The sequence below is a fragment of the Pteropus vampyrus genome, unplaced genomic scaffold (genome assembly GCF_000151845.1).
Source record: "Pteropus vampyrus isolate Shadow unplaced genomic scaffold, Pvam_2.0 Scaffold1, whole genome shotgun sequence".
Lineage (NCBI taxonomy): Eukaryota > Metazoa > Chordata > Mammalia > Chiroptera > Pteropodidae > Pteropus > Pteropus vampyrus.
Genome location: NW_011888782.1, coordinates 13,519,565 through 13,540,729, shown reverse-complemented (window position 1 = coordinate 13,540,729; position 21,165 = coordinate 13,519,565). Strand labels below are relative to the sequence as shown.

General features: G+C 33.7%; 1 protein-coding gene and 1 pseudogene across 3 annotated transcripts in view; one reads left to right on the top strand and one right to left on the bottom strand.

The window, feature by feature from the left end:
• ZCWPW2 (zinc finger CW-type and PWWP domain containing 2) overlaps positions 1 to 21,165 on the bottom strand; it is a 108,289-nt gene that overhangs the window by 38,064 nt on the left and 49,060 nt on the right. For all 3 annotated transcript variants that reach the window (XM_011359602.2, XM_023532917.1, XM_023532893.1), the window contains exon 3: positions 20,034 to 20,193. In XM_011359602.2, coding sequence (XP_011357904.1) covers positions 20,034 to 20,193 — 160 coding nt within the window. The remainder of the gene's footprint in view (positions 1 to 20,033; positions 20,194 to 21,165) is intronic.
• Positions 9,284 to 9,402, top strand: LOC111736776 (annotated as a pseudogene).

Sequence of the window (21,165 nt, the reverse complement as noted above, 5' to 3'; positions counted from 1 at the left end):
CCACTGTGGTGAAAAGTGGTAGGTTTCTAAATATAATTTGAAAGTAGAGCAAAAAGAATTTCCTGACCAAGTGAAAATTGGTTGTGAAGAAAAGCGATCATGGCTCTAAGGCTTTTGGACTGAGCAAATACAAGGCTGGAATTTGCCATCTACTGAGATAGGAAAGGCTGTCAAGGAAGTGATATTTGAGGGAAAGATATGTTGTCAATAATATTGTAATAACTATGCATTGTGCGAGGTGGGTATTAGACTCATTGGGGATATCATTTCTTGTTATATAAATGTCTAACCACTATTCTGTATACCCGAAACTAATATTCAATGTCAACTGTAATTAAAAAAAAAAGAAAAAAAGTAATTCAGATATGTTGAGTATCAGATGTCTATTATGACATCCAAGTGGAGATTCTGAGTCACAGTTTGGTAAGGGATTCAGGGGAGAGAACTGAACTGCAGATAAAACTTAGGAATCATGAATATGCACAGTATTTAAATCCAAGGAGCTGGATGAGAGAATCAAGGGAATATTTATCACGTATTTATTTGACAAATGCCCTAATGACGGACATTTAGGTTGTTTATATGTAATTTGAAACTGCTGCAGTAAAAAATTTTTGTCATTTTGTCCATGTGAAAGTGTACTGAAGAATAAATTCCAGACATTAAATTACCAGATATAATGTATGTATATTTTAAATTTTGGAAGTTACTGTAAAATCATTACTGAATGAGGTAGTCACAGTTTATAATGCCACAAACAATGTGTTTCTTTGCACCCTGGGTAACACTTCTGTTACCAAACTTTTAGATTTCTGAATATTTTTAAGAGAAAAATGGTATTTCTTTTTAAGTATCATTTCTACTTCTTGAGTTCAGTAATTGTGAGCAGTTTTTCATATTTTTCCAGCTTTATTGAGATACAACTGACATATAACATTGTTTAAATTTAAAGAGTACAACATAATGATTTGATACACATATATATTGAGAAATAATTACCTCAATAAGGTTAGTTAGCACTTCCATCAACCTTAGTTAGCATTTCATCACTAACCTTTGCGCGCGCGCGTGTGTGTGTGTGTGTGTGTGTGTGTGTGTGTGTGTGGTGAGAACATTTAAGACCTACTCTCTTAGGAACTTTCAAGTACATATCACAATATTGTTAACTATAGTCACCACGCTGTACATTAGATCCCCAGAACTTATTCATCATATTTTCATATTTTTAAAAGCCATTTATATTTTTTCTTTGGAATTATTATTCAAGTCCTATGTTAATATTGCTATTGGTCTTTTTCCTATTGATGTATAAGAAATTTTTATATATTGAGAAAGTAGTCTTTTGCTATATGTCATAAAAATCATTTCCTGTTTATAGTTTATCTTTTAGCATATTTATATTTTCTTTTCTGTTCATTTAAATCTTTCATCCTTCTAGAATTAATTTGGATGTGCAGTATGAGTTACAGCTTCCACCTCACTTTTTTCAAAGTAGCTAGCCATTTGTACCCATACACTTTATTAAATAATATAACTTTTCTTTAAGCATTTGAATACAACCTTAATCACTAACTATATTTCCAAGTACGTTTGAGTCTAATTTTGAATCTTACATTGTTCTATTATTCTGTGAAATCATTGTTAATACCAAACTGCTTTAACTAATGGAGCTTTATTGTAATTTTATATTTTATAGGCCGAAATCCATTTTCTATGTTTAATTTTCCTAAAAATTGTATTATTTTAAATCCTATTTAAAAATCAAGAATGCATTAAAATAAAAAAAAGTTAATTTAGGAAGAAATAGCATTTTTCTATGAAATCTTCCAAACTAAGAAGTGTTTTATATCTTTCCATTTATTTACATTTTATTTTCTGTCTCTTAGTACCATTGTAAATTTTATTAATATAGATTTTGCACATGCTTCTTAAGCTTACTCCAGCATATTATATATGGTTTGTTGCTATTATAATTGGGAACTTTTATCCTTTTATATTTCCACACCGGGTACCTCTGTATAGTAATTTTATAACTGCAGCATAACTGAATTTCTTATTGTTCAGTTTTCTATTCTTTATAATAGTTTTATTTATAATAGTTTTTCCATTTGAGTTCTATGGGTTTTCCAGGTAAATAATCAGCTATTAATAATAATTTTGCTTTTTCCTTTCCTATATGTGTACTTTTGCTTCTTTCTCTGGCTATTTATATTAACCAATTCTGCCAGGACAATTAAATAATAGTAGTAGTTCCACAGACTTTTTTAAAAAACCTACAATTTCCTACCTTAACAATAAATTTCTTTTCTGATTAAAAATAAAATTTTCAGTTGACTGAGTTCATGTATTTTTTAAGACATGTTGAAGTGACTCACATGTATTTAAATTAAATTCTTCTGCAGAAGCTACCAATGAAATGTTTACTTGTAATCACCTTCATAAACTAAGCTCTTTGAGACATTATCATAATCTTTCAACTGGAATCTGCCAAGAAAAGGTTTTTGATTGACAAGAAAGAAACGTGATAGATTTATTCTATATACTAATTACTAGGGTAAAGTTTGTGAAGAATGAATGAATATCAAGCTTAAATGAATTGTAGAATAATACTGTGATTAAGTTAAATTTTATTTATTTATTTATTTATTTATTTATTTATTTTAATTTTAAAATACTATAGTATTTAAAGAGATGTTCAACTTGAAGATTTACATTTTGGAAAAAAGTTGGCAAAGGAAACATTGTTGTTTTGAATAAACCCAAACTAAGGGAAAAATTATTTAAAGGCATGAAAACGTTTATACTTACCTTTTTAGAGAGAAGTCAAATAGATAATTAACTTCAGATTTATAAAGAATTATTCAAAGCCAAATACTATTCAAAATAGGATTCAAATTCAAGCAAACAGTAACTGCAATTCAAATTCACTCTTTCAACTTGAATCTAGATATTTCTTAACCCTTAGATGAATCTACAGCAGACTCTATAACTTTCCTGATAACTCTCATATAATAAAACATCCTACAGTTACTTATTTAGTAGCCCATAATTCAAAAACTAAAATGTCTACTTGCATTAAGAGACACAGTTCCAAATTTTACTTCAAATTAAAGCTTCTGTGCTCCACAAGCTGGAGCATATTTCAGGCCGCAGCCTCCTTTTCCTCTACATGCTTCTCCTTCTCTCCCCATATACACTAGGTTCTCTGGGATTGAAAGCGTTAGGTGTGAAGAATAGAAAAGAAATTGCAGAAAATGTTTTCACTTGACTGCTATCATGGTGATCTGGGGTTGGTGCTTCCTGGGCTTGAAATGTTTTTTATTATGAAGCGCTTTGTGGGTTTTTTGGAGAATGTTATCTCCCCACTAGAAATGGCTCCCTTGACAGAAGCAAGGTCTTTCTTTTAGATAGTTTCTTTCAGCCACCATCCCATTACCATTTTTCTGCATCTTCTGCTTAGATTTCGTGGGAACCGGAAGCTGCCTTGGATGGGGACCCATCTAAAATGACTCCTGACCTTTCTCTCACGTTGCCTGTATCGCTGCTTCAGAAAACTGTGAGAATGCTGGTCATTCCCAGTGCCTCTGGCTCTCTTCACTCTGCTGTCAGACCTAATAACCAGAAACTCTCACTCTCTAGATTTCTCAGGGGGAAGGTGGACACCAGTACACCGTGTTGCTCACACTCCAGGGTACACACATCAAGCTCTCAAAAAATCGCTCATACACGAAAATGACCATCCTTCATTTTTCCATGATGGGGAGGGAGAAGGTGTAAGGGAAATGCCACAGTACACCATTCTTTCCTCCCATGAAATTTCTGTACGTTCAATCTCAAACCTTTTATATCCTTATGTAAATTGGGTTATGTGGTGCCAAGCCAGTTTTGGCACCTCCTTTGTAAGTCCTGCAAACATAGTCTTGTACCTCAGTTTGAGTTGCAAAAATAATTACAGTCTTCAGATTTTGTAGTTTTAAAGACACGTCTTTCACTAAATCTTGAATATATCTAATAATTTTAGAACTTTGAAATCACCCCAAAACAAAACAAAATACAGACAAGTTTTTAAACATACTTGTTTAAGAAGGACATTTTCAAGGCAACTCTTTAGCAAATTATCAAGGAGCAAAAAGCTTATAAAGTCAAGGATTAAGGTCAATGACTTTGGATGAGATTATAGAAAAGGCTGGGCATCTTCAAATTCCGGTAAATTCCATGATCCCAAGAGGGAATATCATATCCTTCATTAATTTTATATTACTTTGGCAACTTGAGTTTTCTCGGTTTTATTAAATTGGAGTAAAAGGAAAAATAAGTAATCACCATGGAGAGAGAAGGAAAATATACTCTAAAAATTTGTGTGAATTTCTGAGTGTAAATAAAATAATTCTTTAATTCTTGCCAGATGTATTCTTGATAGATGAATAAGCATGTAAATATTTGAAGTAAGGATGAGGTTTGAGACTAAACAAATGGTTAGACAGGGAACAATAATATCCTACGTCTGAGAAAATTCCTGGCTATGCCCCAAATTGAAAAGTTTGTAAACGACTGTCCTATGTGATCTTGTTTCAATCAACTGTTACTGGCTGATGGAAGGCCTTGATATCATCTTTACATTTCCGAAGAAGTTGAACATTCCATCTCAGTATCTTTTGACTCACTGAATAAGGCTGTTTCTACTATCATATACTAACACAGAGTGGCAAATTCAAGGAAAGAATACATGCGTTTGTCCACTCAGTAGAGCCAGTGGAGAGAAATCTGCAATGTGGCAGAAATTCATATCTTTCATTGCTTTGAATTTTAAGATTGCTTCTCCACATGAGAATTAATCAAGATATAATAGCCTGGAGTTGTAGCTGCATAAATTTTACTCTTCAAACTTGAAAGTGTAAGCAATGTCATGTTACCTTATTTTCGTTACATAAAACTGAATGAGACAGCCTTTATCTATCAAGGATGAGTAATCTCAGTTATTTTGAGGGCTACCCCTAACTCTCCATTGGTTCACATAAATTGTAAAAAATATATGGTGCCTGAAGACTGAGGGCAAAGCATTACTCTTCAACCTGTAATGGTTCCATGAATAACATCTTTGTTCAAGTCTCTTGAAGTCAGGCAATCTAACAGCTTCTTTACCAGACCTGGACAAAAGAGTCTTTTTAGAGGTTGGGAACCCTGATGGTATGGATTCAATCTCCCTGGGTGCACCTGCTATCCTTCTCTGAGGTACTGCTACTACCCAGGGCACTGACAGACTTGTCCTCTTCTAAGTCTGGCAGAATCTCTTCTCTGCCTGGCTGCTCCTGCCTGCCACTCTCGGAGGCACTGGCCTCTCCATTCCCAGTCCACTCTTCTCATCCTGATGGAACATGGAAACACTAGGGGTCTGACTACTTTTTGAAATAAGTGAGAGAAAAAAATATAATCAAAACAAAGTATTATTAACCAACCATTGGCATTTGGTTGACTGCAGAGAAGAATGACCTAGCTAGGGGACCCTGAATATTACAGTAACAGGCAGGTAGTGGTCTTTCTTTGCCACCCCTTGGCATCCTACTCCTTTACTCTAACTATTGCTCTTCCTTAAGTTTTCCCTGTAGTTCTCAGCAACAACTAACATACCATATCTTTATTTATTTATTTGCTTGTGTACTATATAGTCTTATCCCACTAATTTAAGTCTCATGAAGGCATTTAAATTTTCTCTGTTTTATTCACTTGTGAGCCAGGAAGAGTCACAGATAATGGGAGCTCAGTCAATATTTATTGAGTAAAGGCATAAATAGGCTGTTTAATATTTTTGTCAGGCTGTCATGGGTAAAACCCAGTCAGGAATTGGTGATGAAAATAAAAGGCTGCTATATTTTAAACCTTAAATTATGTGATTACCCCTAGAAAGGTAAAAGAAAAATTTATAAATATGATGACCATCTGGCATTATTACATAGTGATATTACTTTTAAGATAATATAGAACTTATTTTTTTTTAATAGAATTCAGATCTATAAAGTACTTCGTGGGTCACTGATTTATTCTATTATATTAGTAGTATTTTTTCTTGAAAAAAAAAATGTGTCTAATTTTAAGGACTTTAAATGGTATGTAAAAAATAGAAACTAATTTTAAAACTAAATTAATTCAATCAAATGCTCCTTCATATGCCCTATTGGGGGAACGGTACAGCCTCACTACAGTCTCTTAGGTATAATGATAGCATATACAACCCAAAATAACCAATTCAAATTTAGATTATATCAATATTAAAGTTAACTGCAAAAGAAGTACTTACAATTTAGAAAATTTATCTTTAGACACAATGGTGAGCATATGTTAAAAATCTAGAAAACCAGAATCATAAGTACTTAGCTTGCTTTATTGAGCTTCATAAATTCATTGAAATGACTTCAAATATTGACCATTACTTTAAGTTATTTCTTATATAATGTGCCTTTTAAAATATGGGGATATAAGCCATGGATTTCATAATCTAAAGAAATATATATTAATTTTCTTTTGGAATGCATCCCCACTAAGTGAGGATCGACACTACCGCCTATTATAAAGTACTCTGCTTGGTGATTTATGTCTACTGCTCCTACTTATACATTCAAACTTGCAGTGTAGCTCTCTGGCTAACCATGTATCGCCCTGATGCATCATTCTATTTACTATCATGCCAAAGCTATCGCTCTACTCCTCTGTTGAGCAGATCGTTTTCACTTAGAGCAATTGAGTAGAAAGTTAATCGCAAAGATATCTTGTCTTCCTTGTATTGGATTTCTGCAACAGCAACCAATAATCTAGACAGTAAAAGCACTCCCGTTCTTTTGATGCAAACCAGAAGATAGTCACATCACACCCATGCGTACCGCACACTCCCTGGCTTCCCAATATCTGCCTCTCCTTCCATCTGTCATCTTTAACATAGGTTTGTAAAAGCTTCAATAATCAACTCTGGATTATTTAGACATCTTATTCAACTTATTGAATACTTGAAGCAAATATTGCTTTAAAACACTTACTTCTTACTCTTTTTTTAGGTTTCCTTAGACATAAACATGGATCCTGCTCACTCCAAGTCAGCAAGATTTTAAGGTCAAAATAACTTCTGAGCCCCACTCCCACACCACTAGAAAGTGTGAACCAGCTAACCTGACACAAACACACAAACGTTCTGGCTCTATTTAGTCAGATCCTTTACATCTGTCTGAGAGATAATACCGAGAATGCAATAAGTATTAGCGGAGAAATAAGGCAGACAAGAAAGAATAAGGAAATTTGAGAGCGGAATATTTACAGTGTGATTCCATTACTTGGCTTGAAATACTGGAATTTTGTATTCAAATTCTAGACAAAAATTACCACTATAGGGATTGAGTACTCCCTGCAATACTGGGGGTGACAGGAAGAGTAGGAAGCCGAGCCATTTAATATAAAACAGCCCCAATGGACAAATCAGAAAAATCACAGGCTATGAGACAAGATTTTATTAACCTAGACTTTAACGTATATTTATTAAGCATTTTGAATACCTAAACTCTCCTATCAAGATGGAACAGACAACTGCTATATGCTGTGGTTGTTTTGTTTCAAAGAAGATATATTTGACATTTTAGGTTGTTCTAGTATCTGGATTGGCATCCTTTAGAAAACAATTTTTATAAAACCAATACATCAGTCATGTAGTGTGATAGACCTGAAATCAAATTTTGAGAGAAGGAGAGAGAAAGTAAGAGATCTCTAGTTGTCACAGCAGTGGGAAAATTAGCCATCCCCAATGAGAAAGTATTTTAAAGGGCCAACAGAGTCTAACATCACAATTTCATTGAAGATTTGCCTAGCTTCTTTAGCACCAAAAACTCATAGATTCGTACAGTCCACAAAATAAAAACAATATACATTTTCATAAATATTGTCTTTAGCTAATTCTAGTAAACACGGAATATAGGTATTTATGGGAAAATAATTTGTTATACAGTGGTTTTTGAGATTCACTGAGAAATTAAATAGATCCTCATAACAATCCTCAGTATATAGGTTCAGGAATGTGTGTGTGTGTGTGTATCCAGTTTTATTGAGAAAAATTGATATACATCACTGTATAAGTTTAAGCCATACAACATTATGGTTTAATTTAAATGTATTGTGAAATGATTACCATAATAGGTTCAGCTAACATCTATCATCTCATGTAGATACAATAAACAGGAGAAAAAGGAAAATACTTTTTTCCTTGTGATGAAAACTCTTAGAATGAACTGTCTCAGCAACCTTCCCATATATCATACAGTAGTGTTAAAAATAGTCATCACATTGTGCATTATCTCCCTAGGACTTATTTATCTTATAACTAGAAGTTTGTACCTTTTGACCACCTTCCTCTAATTACCCCCTGCCCCCAGTAGCCACAGTCTGATCTCTTTTTCTATGAGTTTGAATTTTTTTTTTTAGATTCCACATATAAGTGAGATCACACAGTATTTGCCTTTGTCTGAATTACTTCACTTGGCATAATGCCTTCAAGGTCCATCTATGTTGTCGCGAATAGTAGAATTTTCTCATTTTTTTATGGCTGAATAATAAGGAATATATATTTTTAAAGAGCTCCATGAGAGAATGTGATAATGAGCAAGTTTGAGAACCAATAGTAAAGTAAAACAAAAACAAAACAAAACAAAAATACAAACCTTGGCATCTGTATACCAATGCTGTATTAATAATAACCAATTACTTGCTAAGGTGACAAGGTAATGAAATAAATACTAGTTTTAATGACAGGCATGAAGAGGCCCTAAATCTATGGTTAAGAATCAATATCCTAAATGTAAAGAAGAGAGCTTTCACACCTTTGTCCAACTTTGAAAAGTCATGGTTAAAGGTTAATTAATCAAGTTGGCTGAATTAACAACAGGAGATCAATAAGAAGGATTTTGCAATTTTCCAGTTTACAGATGATAGCTTATGAATTTGGTATGCTTATGAAGATTTGAAGCAGATGGCCCAATGTAAATTTCAAAGAGGATGACATATTTGTAATCCAAAGACCTGGGCTTGAGTCCCACTTCTGCTACAGTGTGAGCACAGGCAAGTTATTTAACCTGAACTTTAACTTTCTCAACAATAAATGAGGATCGCATGAGATAATATATGTAAAAGTACTTTAAAAATTTAAAGTATTTTTCAAATGTTAGCTTTTAATATCATAAATGATCAGAACATAAACACTTATCATTTGGTCTCTGTAGGCCAAGAAAATGTTTTAAGAATTCTATTCACAGTCTACGGCCATGCCACCCTGAACAACCTAGAAACCGACTGATCTCGAAAGCTAAGCAGGGTCGGGCCTGGTTAGTACTTGGATGGGAGACCACCTAGGAAGACCAGATGCTGTAGGTGTTAAAAATGAAAAATAAGGGATTGTAAGCTGACAAGGTCCTTGCAATCTGTGAGGTCAACCAAAGGTTGTCTCGTCTAAATAAATAAATAAATAAATGATTCTACTCACAATAGGGAGGAGTTGACTGAATACATATTTTATTTCCATAGGAGTTCTACTATTAAAGATTCCATTGCATTTTTAAATTTAATAATTTACCAAATGTTTATATAGTAGTAAGTATTGGATACAGTCTTATGCACTCTACAAACAATTTGTTTTAACTTCCTAACAAGATTATGAGGTAAGTATGATTATTACCTTCATTTTACAGGTGAGAAAACCGAGTTACTGAGTTTAGAACTTACCCAAGTTCACATAGCTAGTTAGTGATAGAGGTGAAATTCGTACACAGGTAATCTAGCTCCAGAACTCGTGGGCTGAATCACTATACAGGCATACCTCAGAAATACTAAAGGTTCAGTTCCAGACCACCACAATAAAGCAAACTGCATTAAAGCAGCCATACAAATTTTTTATTTTCCAGTGCATATAAAACTTATGTTTACACTTATGTGTACTGTAGTCTAAGTGTGCAATAGTATTATATCTAAAAAGTATACATACCTTAATTAAAAAATTATTTAAAAATGCTAACTATCATCTGAGTCATAATCAGTGAGTCATAATCTTTTTGCTAGTGGAGGGTGTTGCCTTGATGTTGATAGCTGCTGACTAATCAAGGTGGTGGTTGCTGAATGCTGGGGTGGCTCCAGAAATTTCTTAAAATAAGACAATAAAGTTTGTCTCATTGATTAACTCTTTTATTCCTGAATGATTTCTTTGTAGAATGTGATACTACTGTTTGATAGCATTTTACCTACAATAGAACATCTTTTGAAATTGGAGTCAGTCCTCTAAAACCCTGCTGCTGCTTTATCAGCTAAGTATATGCAATATTCTAAATTCTATGTTGTTACTTCAACAATCTTCATAGCATCTTCACCAGGAGTTGATTCTATCTCAAGAATCCACTTTCTTTCCTCATCCATAAGAAGCAAATCCTGATCCATTAAAGTTTTATCATGAGATAACAGCAATTCTTCAGGATCCACTTCTAATACTAGTTCTCTTGCTATTTCTACATCTGTGGTTACTTCTTCCACTGAAGTTTTGAACTTCTCAAAGTCATCCATGAGGGTTGAAATCAACTTCTTCCAAACCCATCGATATTTTTACCTCTTCCCATGAATCACAAATGTTCTTAATGGTATCTAGAATGGTGAATCATTTCTAGAAGGCTTTCAATTTACTTTGCTCAGATTTGGCAGAGGAATCACTATTTATGGCAGTTACAGCCTTATGAAATGTATTTCTTAAATAATAAGACTTGCAAGTTAAAATTACTCCTTGATCCATGGCTGCAGCATGGACGTTGTGCTAGCCGGCATGAAGACAACACGAATCTCCTTGCACACCTCCATCAGAACTCTTAGGTGACCAGGTGCATTGTCAATGGGCAGTCAGATTTTGAAAGGAATCATTTTCTCTGAGGAATAGGTCTCAACAGTGGGCTTAAAATATTCAGTAAACCATGTTATAAACAGATGTGCTGTCATCCAGGCTTTGTTGTTCTATTTATAGAGTATAGGCAGAGCATATTTAGCATAATTCTTAAGAGCCTTAGGATTTTCTGAATGGTAAATGAGCACTGGCTTCAACTTAAAAGTCGCCAGCTGCACTTGCCCCTAATGAGAGTGTCAGTTGAGCCTCTGAAGCTTTGAAGCCAAGCACTGACTTCTCTCTAGCTATGAAAGTCCTAGATGGCATCTTCTTCTAATATAAGGCTGTTTTGTCTACATTGAAAATCTGTTGTTTGGTGTAGCCGCCTTCATCAATTATCTTAGCTAGATCTTCTGGATAACTTGCTGCAGCAGGTACATCAGCACTTGCTGCTTCATCATATACTTTTATGTTATGGAGATGGCTTTTCTCTTTAAACCACATGAACCAACCTTTGCAAGCACCAAACTTTTCTTCTGCAGCTTCCTTGCCTCTCTTAGCCTTGACAGAATTGAAGAGTTATGACCTTGCTCTGGGTTAGGCTTTAGTTTAAGGGGGAATATTGTGGCTGGTTTGATCGTCTATCCAGACCACTAAAACTTTCTCTGAATCAGCAATAAGTGCTTTCTTATAATTCATGTATTCACTGGAGTAGCATTTTTAATCTCCTTCAAAAACTTTTCCTTTGCATTCAAGACTTGGCTAACTGATGCTAGAGGCCTAGCTTTCAACTTATCTCTGCTTTCAACATTCCTTCCTCACTAAACTTAATCATTTCTAGCTTTTGATTTAAAATGAGAGATGTGCAACTCTTCTTTTCATTTAAACACTTAGAGGCCATTGTAAGTTCTTAACTGGCTTAATTTCAATATTATTATGTCTCAGGGAATTGGGAAGCCTGAGGAGAGGGAAAGAGACAGGACAACAACCGTGGAGCAATCAGAACACACACATTTATCAATTAGGTTCACAGCTTTATACGGTGTGGTTCATGGCAGCCTAAAACAATTACATTAGTAACACTGAAGATCACTGATCACAGATCACCATAACAAATATAATAACAATAATAAAGTTTGGAATATTGCAATAATGACCAAAATGTGACACAGAAACAGAAAGTGAACAAATGTTGAAAAAATGGCACCAGTATATCTTCAAATCATAGTAAAGCAAAGTGCAATAAAATGAGGTATGCCTGTAAAATATTATTTCACTAAAGTAGGTAATTTTGTTGCACAAATTTCAAATATGCTGTTATGAAGAGCTCATAGCCTATATCATAAGAAATAAATTGTGTTAAAAATGATAGGAAACTGCCATCTGGCATTTTCTATATTGAGTCATATTCATATAGCTTAGGAAAATTTTTTTCTAGGATTATTAATCAGTAGTTAAAAATTTAAATCACTGCTGAATATATGGTTAAAATGGCAAATTATATTACATATATTTTATTGCAATTTAAAAAAAAAGAATCGAAATCTAAAATCTTATTTACTTATTGTGTACAGCTTAAACTATTTTACATATTCTGATTTCGAGTTGTAGAATTTTTAGTTTGCAAAACTGAATATATCATTAAATGTATAGCAAAGCAGTTGTAAACATCACTGTGTAAAATGATTGTGAAGTATTAGTAATATATTGATAAAATAAAGTGCAAGAAGCAATTGAGCACTGAGTCAATAGATAATTGTTAAGGCCTTATCTAAAGTGCTTATCTAAAGTGCTGCTATCTCCCACCACCCTAGCCAGACTGACTGCTATAGATGGGGGCATTAAATAGAACTGGGAGAAGGGGTTTAAATCAGCCAGGATGATAAGCATGTGCTCATCTGTTTGGAGCCTTTAAAAAAGTCAGGATTGGCTTAAAGGATTTTAAGCAACAGTACAAATTTGCTTGTTTTTGATGGAATATGTGTTCATGGAAAAACAATGGCTATATTTATTACAGAGAGATGCTCAGATTCAGTTTAACAATAGATTCATAAGAGCAGGTGGGAGATCTAGGAGAAGAGGACAGTTAAAAATATGTGACAGAGAATCAGTACATATTCTGTGAGATAAGCAAAATGATAAGGAAGTGTTAATTCTGAAATTTATTTTCAAAGTTTAATCAGAATTGTTTAGAGTTTATAGATAATGGGTTTTGCCTAAGTCATAGCTTTGCCCTTGGTCATAAGATACTAAAACAAAACAAAACAAAACAAAAAAATGGTGGGAGAATTAAAAAAAGGAAATGAAAAAGAAGTTAATATATCAATTATAGACTTTCAGTTATATGATTATGAGTTTTAGATGTCACCATTCCCTAATGGAAAAATGTACCAAAAAACTCTACATCTATTTATTTATTTAAGAACCCCAGTATAAAAAATAATTATAAGGCAGCCTTATTCATACAGGGTATGATTCTGAAGGCAATTTAGTGAGCCTAGTATTTTGGCTTAAGAACAATGATCTGACACTGGTTTAGGAGAAAATAAACACTTCTAGAAAACAGAGAAAGCTATATATTGGAATTTCATAGAAGAGATTATTGCTATTCTACTGAAGAGTCAATATGGGAAAACTAGTTGAAACTTTATACATTTTTCATGCATTTGATGATGTGAAAGGTGGTCACCTTTGCATCCTTAAAAAACTGTGCTAAATTGGTCATCTTATTTGGATTTGGACGTTTAACTTCACTACAAGTTCACTGCTGTCTAAATTTGTTAAGAGATGAAGTTGGGAGATGACAGAGGTGAATTCAAGAACATATTTGGAGAAGCAAAGTCAGCATATATAAATGTGAGTGAATCAAAAAAGCAGAATAGAGATAGGGAAAGAAACTTTTCATTCAGTTCTAAAGAACATGAAAGATAATATCTCCTATTCCCCTTCCAAATTCCATCGAACAAATGAAAAGTATTCTTGAGGCATTGTTGATATTACGGATTATTCATTCACCAAGGAGTCAGATTAAAAAGGCTCTAACCTATCTCCTGCTTTCAAGTTCTTAGCACTCCCGTTCCCCTTAAACTAGAAAAGCACTGCAGCAATGGCCTCTTTCAGTCATGCACTGAAGAATCAAAGGACAAAATGATCAATTAGCTCTATTTCCCACAATTTCTGGGAGAATTGTGTTGGTTGATAATAAGCCACTAAAATCATGTCACTTTCATATATGATCTTAGTCAAAAGAAAAAATACTATTCTTCACCTTATTTTTCTTGGTATATTTTTGGTACTCCCTTCTGTAGTTATAGGTTTCTAGGTAAAGTAAATGAACACTTTAACTGTATATTTCACCTGCATTTCTAATGAGTAATATCAACTAATGTTTATTAAGAGCCTACTATATGACAAGCCATATGCTAAATGCTTTACATTTATTATCTCAGTTAACCCCTACAACTTTATGAAGCAGAAACTATTACAGCCTCCATTTTAAGATGACATATGTGGAATTTGCAAAGGGTAAGTGATTCCCCTGAGGTCAAACGTCTAGTAAATAGCATAGCCAACCATCAAATTCAAAAGAATCTGGCTCCAGGGATTGCCTTTTTAACCACTATGACAACTTCTTTCTTTTCCTAATATGCATTACTAAAAAAGTATCCTTTGGCAGATTATTCACAAATAGGTCACAGTCATAGAAATTCCCTTATTCTAATTATCTTAACCTTTCCCCAGGCCAAAAACTAAAGGAAGCAAACAAACAAAAAGTCTTAAACTAATAATATCAAAATTATAGCAAATTTTATATCAAATATGAAATCTGTATGATAAAAATTTACTGAGAGTTTGGCAGGAGAAACATGGTGCAAGAATATCTTTGAATCCTGAATCCAGTTTAAGCAAAACACTGCCTGATAATGTAGTTTACAAACTAATTTGTTAGTCCTTATTATAGACTACATTCTTAAAATTTGTATTCTAATGAATATTACAAGCAAAACATTTGCTCAAATAGATGTTAATCCAGATGCACTTGTCAAATGACTACTGAAAATGTAATTGGAAAAACTCAAGAGTTTTGCTTGGTCACCAGTTCTCCAGAGGAGAACATCAAGTTGCAAATAAAGAGCAAGTCTACCAAAGACTGTCGTCACTCAACATGTATATCAGAATTGAAAGGTGAAAATTTTCCTTATTTTGTAGGTACAAGTGTGGGAAAATATTCAACAATAAATTAGACAACTGCTTATGTGTATATAAATTGGCATGGTATAGAAAGAGAAAAGAATTTGGACTAAAGTTAGACATCTCGATCTAATCATTGTCCCATCACTCAGTAGATGACTGACCTTGGGCTAGATAAATAGACTGAATCTCAGTTTCTTCTACATGTCAAATCACGGCTTCCTTTATGGGGTTGCTGTGAAACTTTAAATATTACATGAAAAGGATTTACCCAATCCTTGGCCTGTGACAAAGACTCAGTATATGGCTGCTATTTGTGGGCTAGTTATTAGAGTCGTCATAGTGCATGCTGACACCAGAGCTCATTGTTGCAGGATATTTACTAGACCAAATTTATATTCAGTGTATGAGGGATCAGTTGGCAAATTCTATTCATAAATTTATCATTATACAGAAAAGAAGTAAACATTTGATAAATTACCATAAGATAACAAATTGTGTTATTTTTATTTACATACTAGAGAAATAAGAGTAATGTGATTTCAGTCATTTAGCCATATTCTGAAGAGTGCTGAAATTTTAGGAATGGCCCTTCTAACAATACAGGTTACAGAGAACTGTGACATCTTCTGTGTTATCATTAGAATATGTTAGAATAATCCCAGGGGCTTAACATAAGGCCTATAGCTTCTTCACATTGCATATCTGTTAGTTTTTGGTTGGGAATTGGGGAGGAAAGCCTTTGCTAAGAGTAGTCACTCAGGGATCTGGGCTGAGAGCGTAGCAAACCAATATTTTAAATATCATGCTGCTACAGGGAGAAAAAAGAACTCTTGAGGATGTTGCTCTAGATGCAGTTACATGCTCAAAGAGGTGACATTCATCACCTTCACTCACAACTCACTGGCCCCACCCCACCACAAGAGTATCAAATGTGCAATTCTACTTTGTAACAGGAAGGCAGAGACCTGGACAATTTTGGTGAATAGTTTTAATGACTATGCCAATTAGGAAGCAGAATTCTAGGAGTTGCAGAGCTCAAATTTAGCAATATAGACTCTTCCCTTTTCATCTTCCTGAAAAATACAAGAATTCCAAAATACAATGGGTAAATATCCAAAGGACATCTGATACCCAAAGAAATGGTTGCATATATACAGGTATATCCTACATACAGTAGTAATGCAGACTACTAAAATATATAGCTAAAAAAAAAATCCATTCATATCATGGACCAAAAAAATCTAAATTTTACCCTAGGAGTATCATAGCATTAGGAGTGAATAACCTACATTTTTCGGTGATATAAATAACTAGAAAAGTGTAGATCAAAAAATCATTGGTTGGAGTACATTATTTATGTCCAAGAAAAACTATAATGACTCTATATAACCTATAAGACAGATAATCAACTTAAACTATAATAGTTAAGTTCAAATTATCAGCTTTATCAGCAAAATCTATAAATTATGTACCTTACGAGAAGACAAACATGACCTTAAAGCTGTGTTCAATGAAACTGATTACTATTGGGATAGACATGTGAACCTATGGCAGTAAGTATAATTTCCAGGTAAATGAAAGTAAAAGATTAACAAAAGAATTAGAAGTAACAGGAAACAGTGGGTGTAACCAAAGTTATATTACTATACTAATAGAGATAAAACCAGGAAAACTCTGATGCTTCAAGTTGAGAAAACTTAGTCAGCAGTTCTCTCTCGCTTTCTCTCTCTGGACTACATATTAGATGCATCTGAGAAACTTAAAAATGCTGAGGCCTGGCCCTATTCTAAGAGATTTTGAAGTAACTGATCCAGTAGAGTGAAGCCCAGGCATTGCTATGTTTTTGTTGTTACTGTTTTGTAAAGCTCTCTAATGCACATCCAGGCTTAAGAAATGCTAAATTAAGTCATGAGGTAGTCTAGCAAGCTAAAAAATAAACTTGCAAATCATGAGTTCTGCAGACATATACCCACTAAACACAAAAGAAACATTTGTGCCGATGGGGAAAGAATTGTATTCCATGCATTTACACTTAAAAAAATAGCCATCTAGCGCATGTTCATGTCTATTTTCTCTAATTAACAGAATAATATATATTTTAAATACAACTTTTATGAGAATCCAGGATTCTTTAAAAAGAGGGGGGAACTTCAGCTTTCTTTACAGGTACTGATTTTATAGTAAATGAAAAAATGTATGAGTAAACCAATGTAAATTACAAATATGCAATCTAAATAATGCCTTCGACTTTTTTCTAAAGTATATATGCCAGTGTATCTATGAGTAGCTTTACTTATTGGAGAAAACCCCATCATCTATATGAACAGAGTTCTGTTGTGCTTTCAACAATAAAATAAGTCAGTGGTCTTATAAACATATCAGCCAGGGGGAACTGACTACTCGGAAAAAAAAACCCAAAAAATAAAAAAACAAACAAAAAAAAAACCCTAGACAGGCATGAACTAAAGGAGAACAGTTAAAATTTTTATAACCTATAACTAAAAAATATTTTGTTTTCTTATAAGTGCATAGAATATCTTTCTAGTAGAGCTTATTTATCTTCCGCCTTAACAAACACTGCAAAACATATAGAGAGCATATTCAGTGAAAACTCTGAAATATTATTTAGTCACTTGTTAAACCAAGCTTATACAAATTAGGAGAAAATGATGTTGAAATAACGTATGAAGTAAGATTTAGTCAGTTTAAGCCAGTAAGTGACATAAGATTATCATTCTTTGCCTAATTTTAGAAAATCAGACAATTTGTGCACTCTGCATTCCTTCTCTACTTCTAGAAAAAAAACTTTAAGAAAGTCTACATTGTCTATTATATATTATTTTTTGTGCAAGTGACTTTTTATGAAGGCAGGGGTGTGAATTTAATATCTGGACCAATGTGGTACAGTGTAGAGACAGCATTTGAGGATGTAGGAACTCCAGTGCAGAGAAGATCATAGAAAACTAAATTTCTGGAAATCTAGGTAATAAAACTATAGGTTGGAATCAATATTATTTCCATCTCCAAGCACCAGGAAATCTCAGGTACCCCATACAATACATAGTTTGGAATTATTCATTTTCAATTCAATTTCTCATATGTATCATTTTTGATCATTTTTCTACCATGGTTGTCAAGCTCCTTGCTTTCTGTTTCTTAAGTAGATTGGGGCAAGGAGGATTCAATCATCTCCCTTCCCTGGCATGTCCTTAGAGAGCCCAGAGTGGGGAATCAGAGCACAGCAGAATAGTCTTATGTGTGCCAGCTAAACTGAGGTAAAAGGAAACTAAAGTTTCAGCGTTGAATTATGAGACCCACAGAGAAAGGCACCTCTGTTAGACCAGCGTCAAAAGAATAAGCAAAGAAAAAGACACAGACAAGAAGGAAAGCATAAGGGACAAGAACAGAGCCTGTATGTAAGTACCCTGAATGACAGTAGAAGAGAGAGCCTGTCCCAGAGCCTGTGGGTACCCACTGAGTTATCCACCCAGGGCACCTGGCTAGTTGAGAGAGTCGGGGAAGGAAGAGGAGAAACACACATACTTTTATTTTTTTCTGATTTCATCCTTTCATTAGGGGCCTGCTTAATTAAAGCAGTCCTGAATTCCTGGTCTTTGTAAGAATTTCTAAGTTTTGTTTTAATGCTTTCAGAAGGTTAAAAACTTATGGCCTCTGATTCTTGAGTTTGGCTTTGTTTTGCATCAGATTTATTCCTTATCCCAGGTACTAACAGTATGCTGATACCAGACTACTCCAGCTAACCCTGACAGAACTCAAATCTGCAAGTAATACTAGTTCAGACAATTTTAAAATACACTGATTTTTTACTTATATTTAAATATAATTTCTCAAGAATGCCTCACTCTTTACTACATTGTCAAATATCTCAGATTGTAAGGTCTGCTTCATGAGAAGATAGAAGGTTTCCCCATCCTTTAGAAAAGGGGAGAGGGGAATAGAAGAGAGAACATTCCTTTCTGTCTTTTGTGGTTGCCAGAAGCGTCTAGGAACACATCCAAAATGCCACAGCAGAGAAGGTGATTCACAGTCAAACGACTGGTTTGCAACTACCATGAAGTGAATACAAGTGATGTTATTCCAAACGTAAATATTTTTACTAAAACAGCCTTCTCTTCTAGCTGCTTTCGAGCTGAATGGGATAAAGATTGTTTATGCCAAAGATAGAGTAAAAAACCCATGTTAAAGTATCTTGAATTTCTACAGATTTACTTATACTGTAGATTAAATGGCACACCTTAAATGTCCATACTTACATGCATATTTGAATATATACATCTCACTGTAAAGTAGAAACCATTCAGATTGAGTAAAATGCATCCACATTACTGACATTTACTTTTCAATCAGATTTCTAATGAAAGCATACTTTGCTATTAGACTATAGACACAGATAACTGAATTAATGCTGATGATTAAACCAGACTCATGGAAATGGGTCCAGTTTGCCTATTTTCATCAACTGAGAGTTCAGTCCATTCATTAATTGTATTGTGTGATTTACAAGTTTGAAAAGAGTCAAAAAGATACGGAAGGAGTTAGTATAATAAAATATTCTGTTTGAAATTTGAAAATCTGGTTGAATTCTATCATTAATTTTCCCTGTGAGCTGGTGCTACAACTTAGAATCTTCTCAAGAGAATTAAAAAATTACCAAATGATAATCTTAAAGTTATTTCAAAAGGTAATTATGTGAAGTCCTCAGTTGATTTATACTATATTGCCATTAGAAAAATAAAAATTTAAAATACCCTAAGGCTATTTTTATATCCATACTTCTTTTGAAAAACTGCTTTAAAAATACAAATATTTATGTTTAAACAAAGAGAATATACTATTTTGTTTATATAAATATATATTCTAGGATTTGAGACAAAAATGGCCACAATTAAAAACAAATACAAGAAGAATAAATGTTTGAAGTTACTGTACCTACCTTTAATGTGATACTATAATATTCAACAAATGTTGCATTTATCCATGATCTTGAATGGGGATCACCCAGGAATTCTATGTGATACTGTTCAACATTTCCATCCAGGTCATAGGTCACATATTTCCCTTTAAAAGGATCAGGGCAAAGTATCCCTGGCCAACTTTCAAAAGAAAACATTTTTAATTATTTTGATGCTTCAAAAAAGGCAGACCTCAACACATCTGTCACAATCATGTATATACCAAACTTTCTTCTTTGAATTTTAATAGCTTATTCATAAAACTTAAACATGTTCATACTTGTATCTTTTAAAAGTAAGATATTCATTTGATACAAGTCATCAGTTGTACGTTTGCAGATATAGAAAGCTTTGAAATAGTCACATACTTAAGATACATGTAAGATATAAGGAGAAAGAATTAAAAGACAAAAGAGTGATCTCCAGGGTCTATAAGAGACATTTAGGTACAGCTAATAAGAACAATAAGAGAACAAAGATTCCTCAGATTCATGGCAGGGTTGAATCAACTTTAACCAACCAGAATGATTAATTACTAAAATGTTAAACCATTGACAGAGCCGGTATTTCTAGAGTCAGGGCTTCCAAAGGAGTGTTGGTAGTTCAGGCAGAGATAACACTGGAGATTATAATGACTGTGGTTAAAGCAGAAATAGAGCTCGGCAGTCCTATAGAGTCCCTTTTTCCCCCTATCAGCTCCCTTGGCAGGTGACCAAACTGCTAAAAATTCTCAGTGCTGGAAATAACTTTTATCCTTTACTAAAAATAAATCTTTAGGGGTGTGTTTTCTATGACATAAGCCTCTAGAAATTCCTTGATATGCTTTATTTTTCCATTTGGAAATTAAGTTTTAATTATTTTACCAATCTTTCTAGACTCTGTCCTACTCGTTAGAGAATAAAGCAGGAAGGGAAGGCAGTAAGGTCAGGAAGTTGTTACTAAGTAATGTGTAATAGAAAGCTGACTAAATTTTATAGATCATGACCCAAAATATGCATATCTAATATATCCATTCAAAAATCTCTTAAACTGTCAAGTTCAACTTCAGTTTGTAGCAATACAGAGTGAAAAGACAGTGAGGTCCAAATCAGGAGACCCAGGCTCTAATTCTGC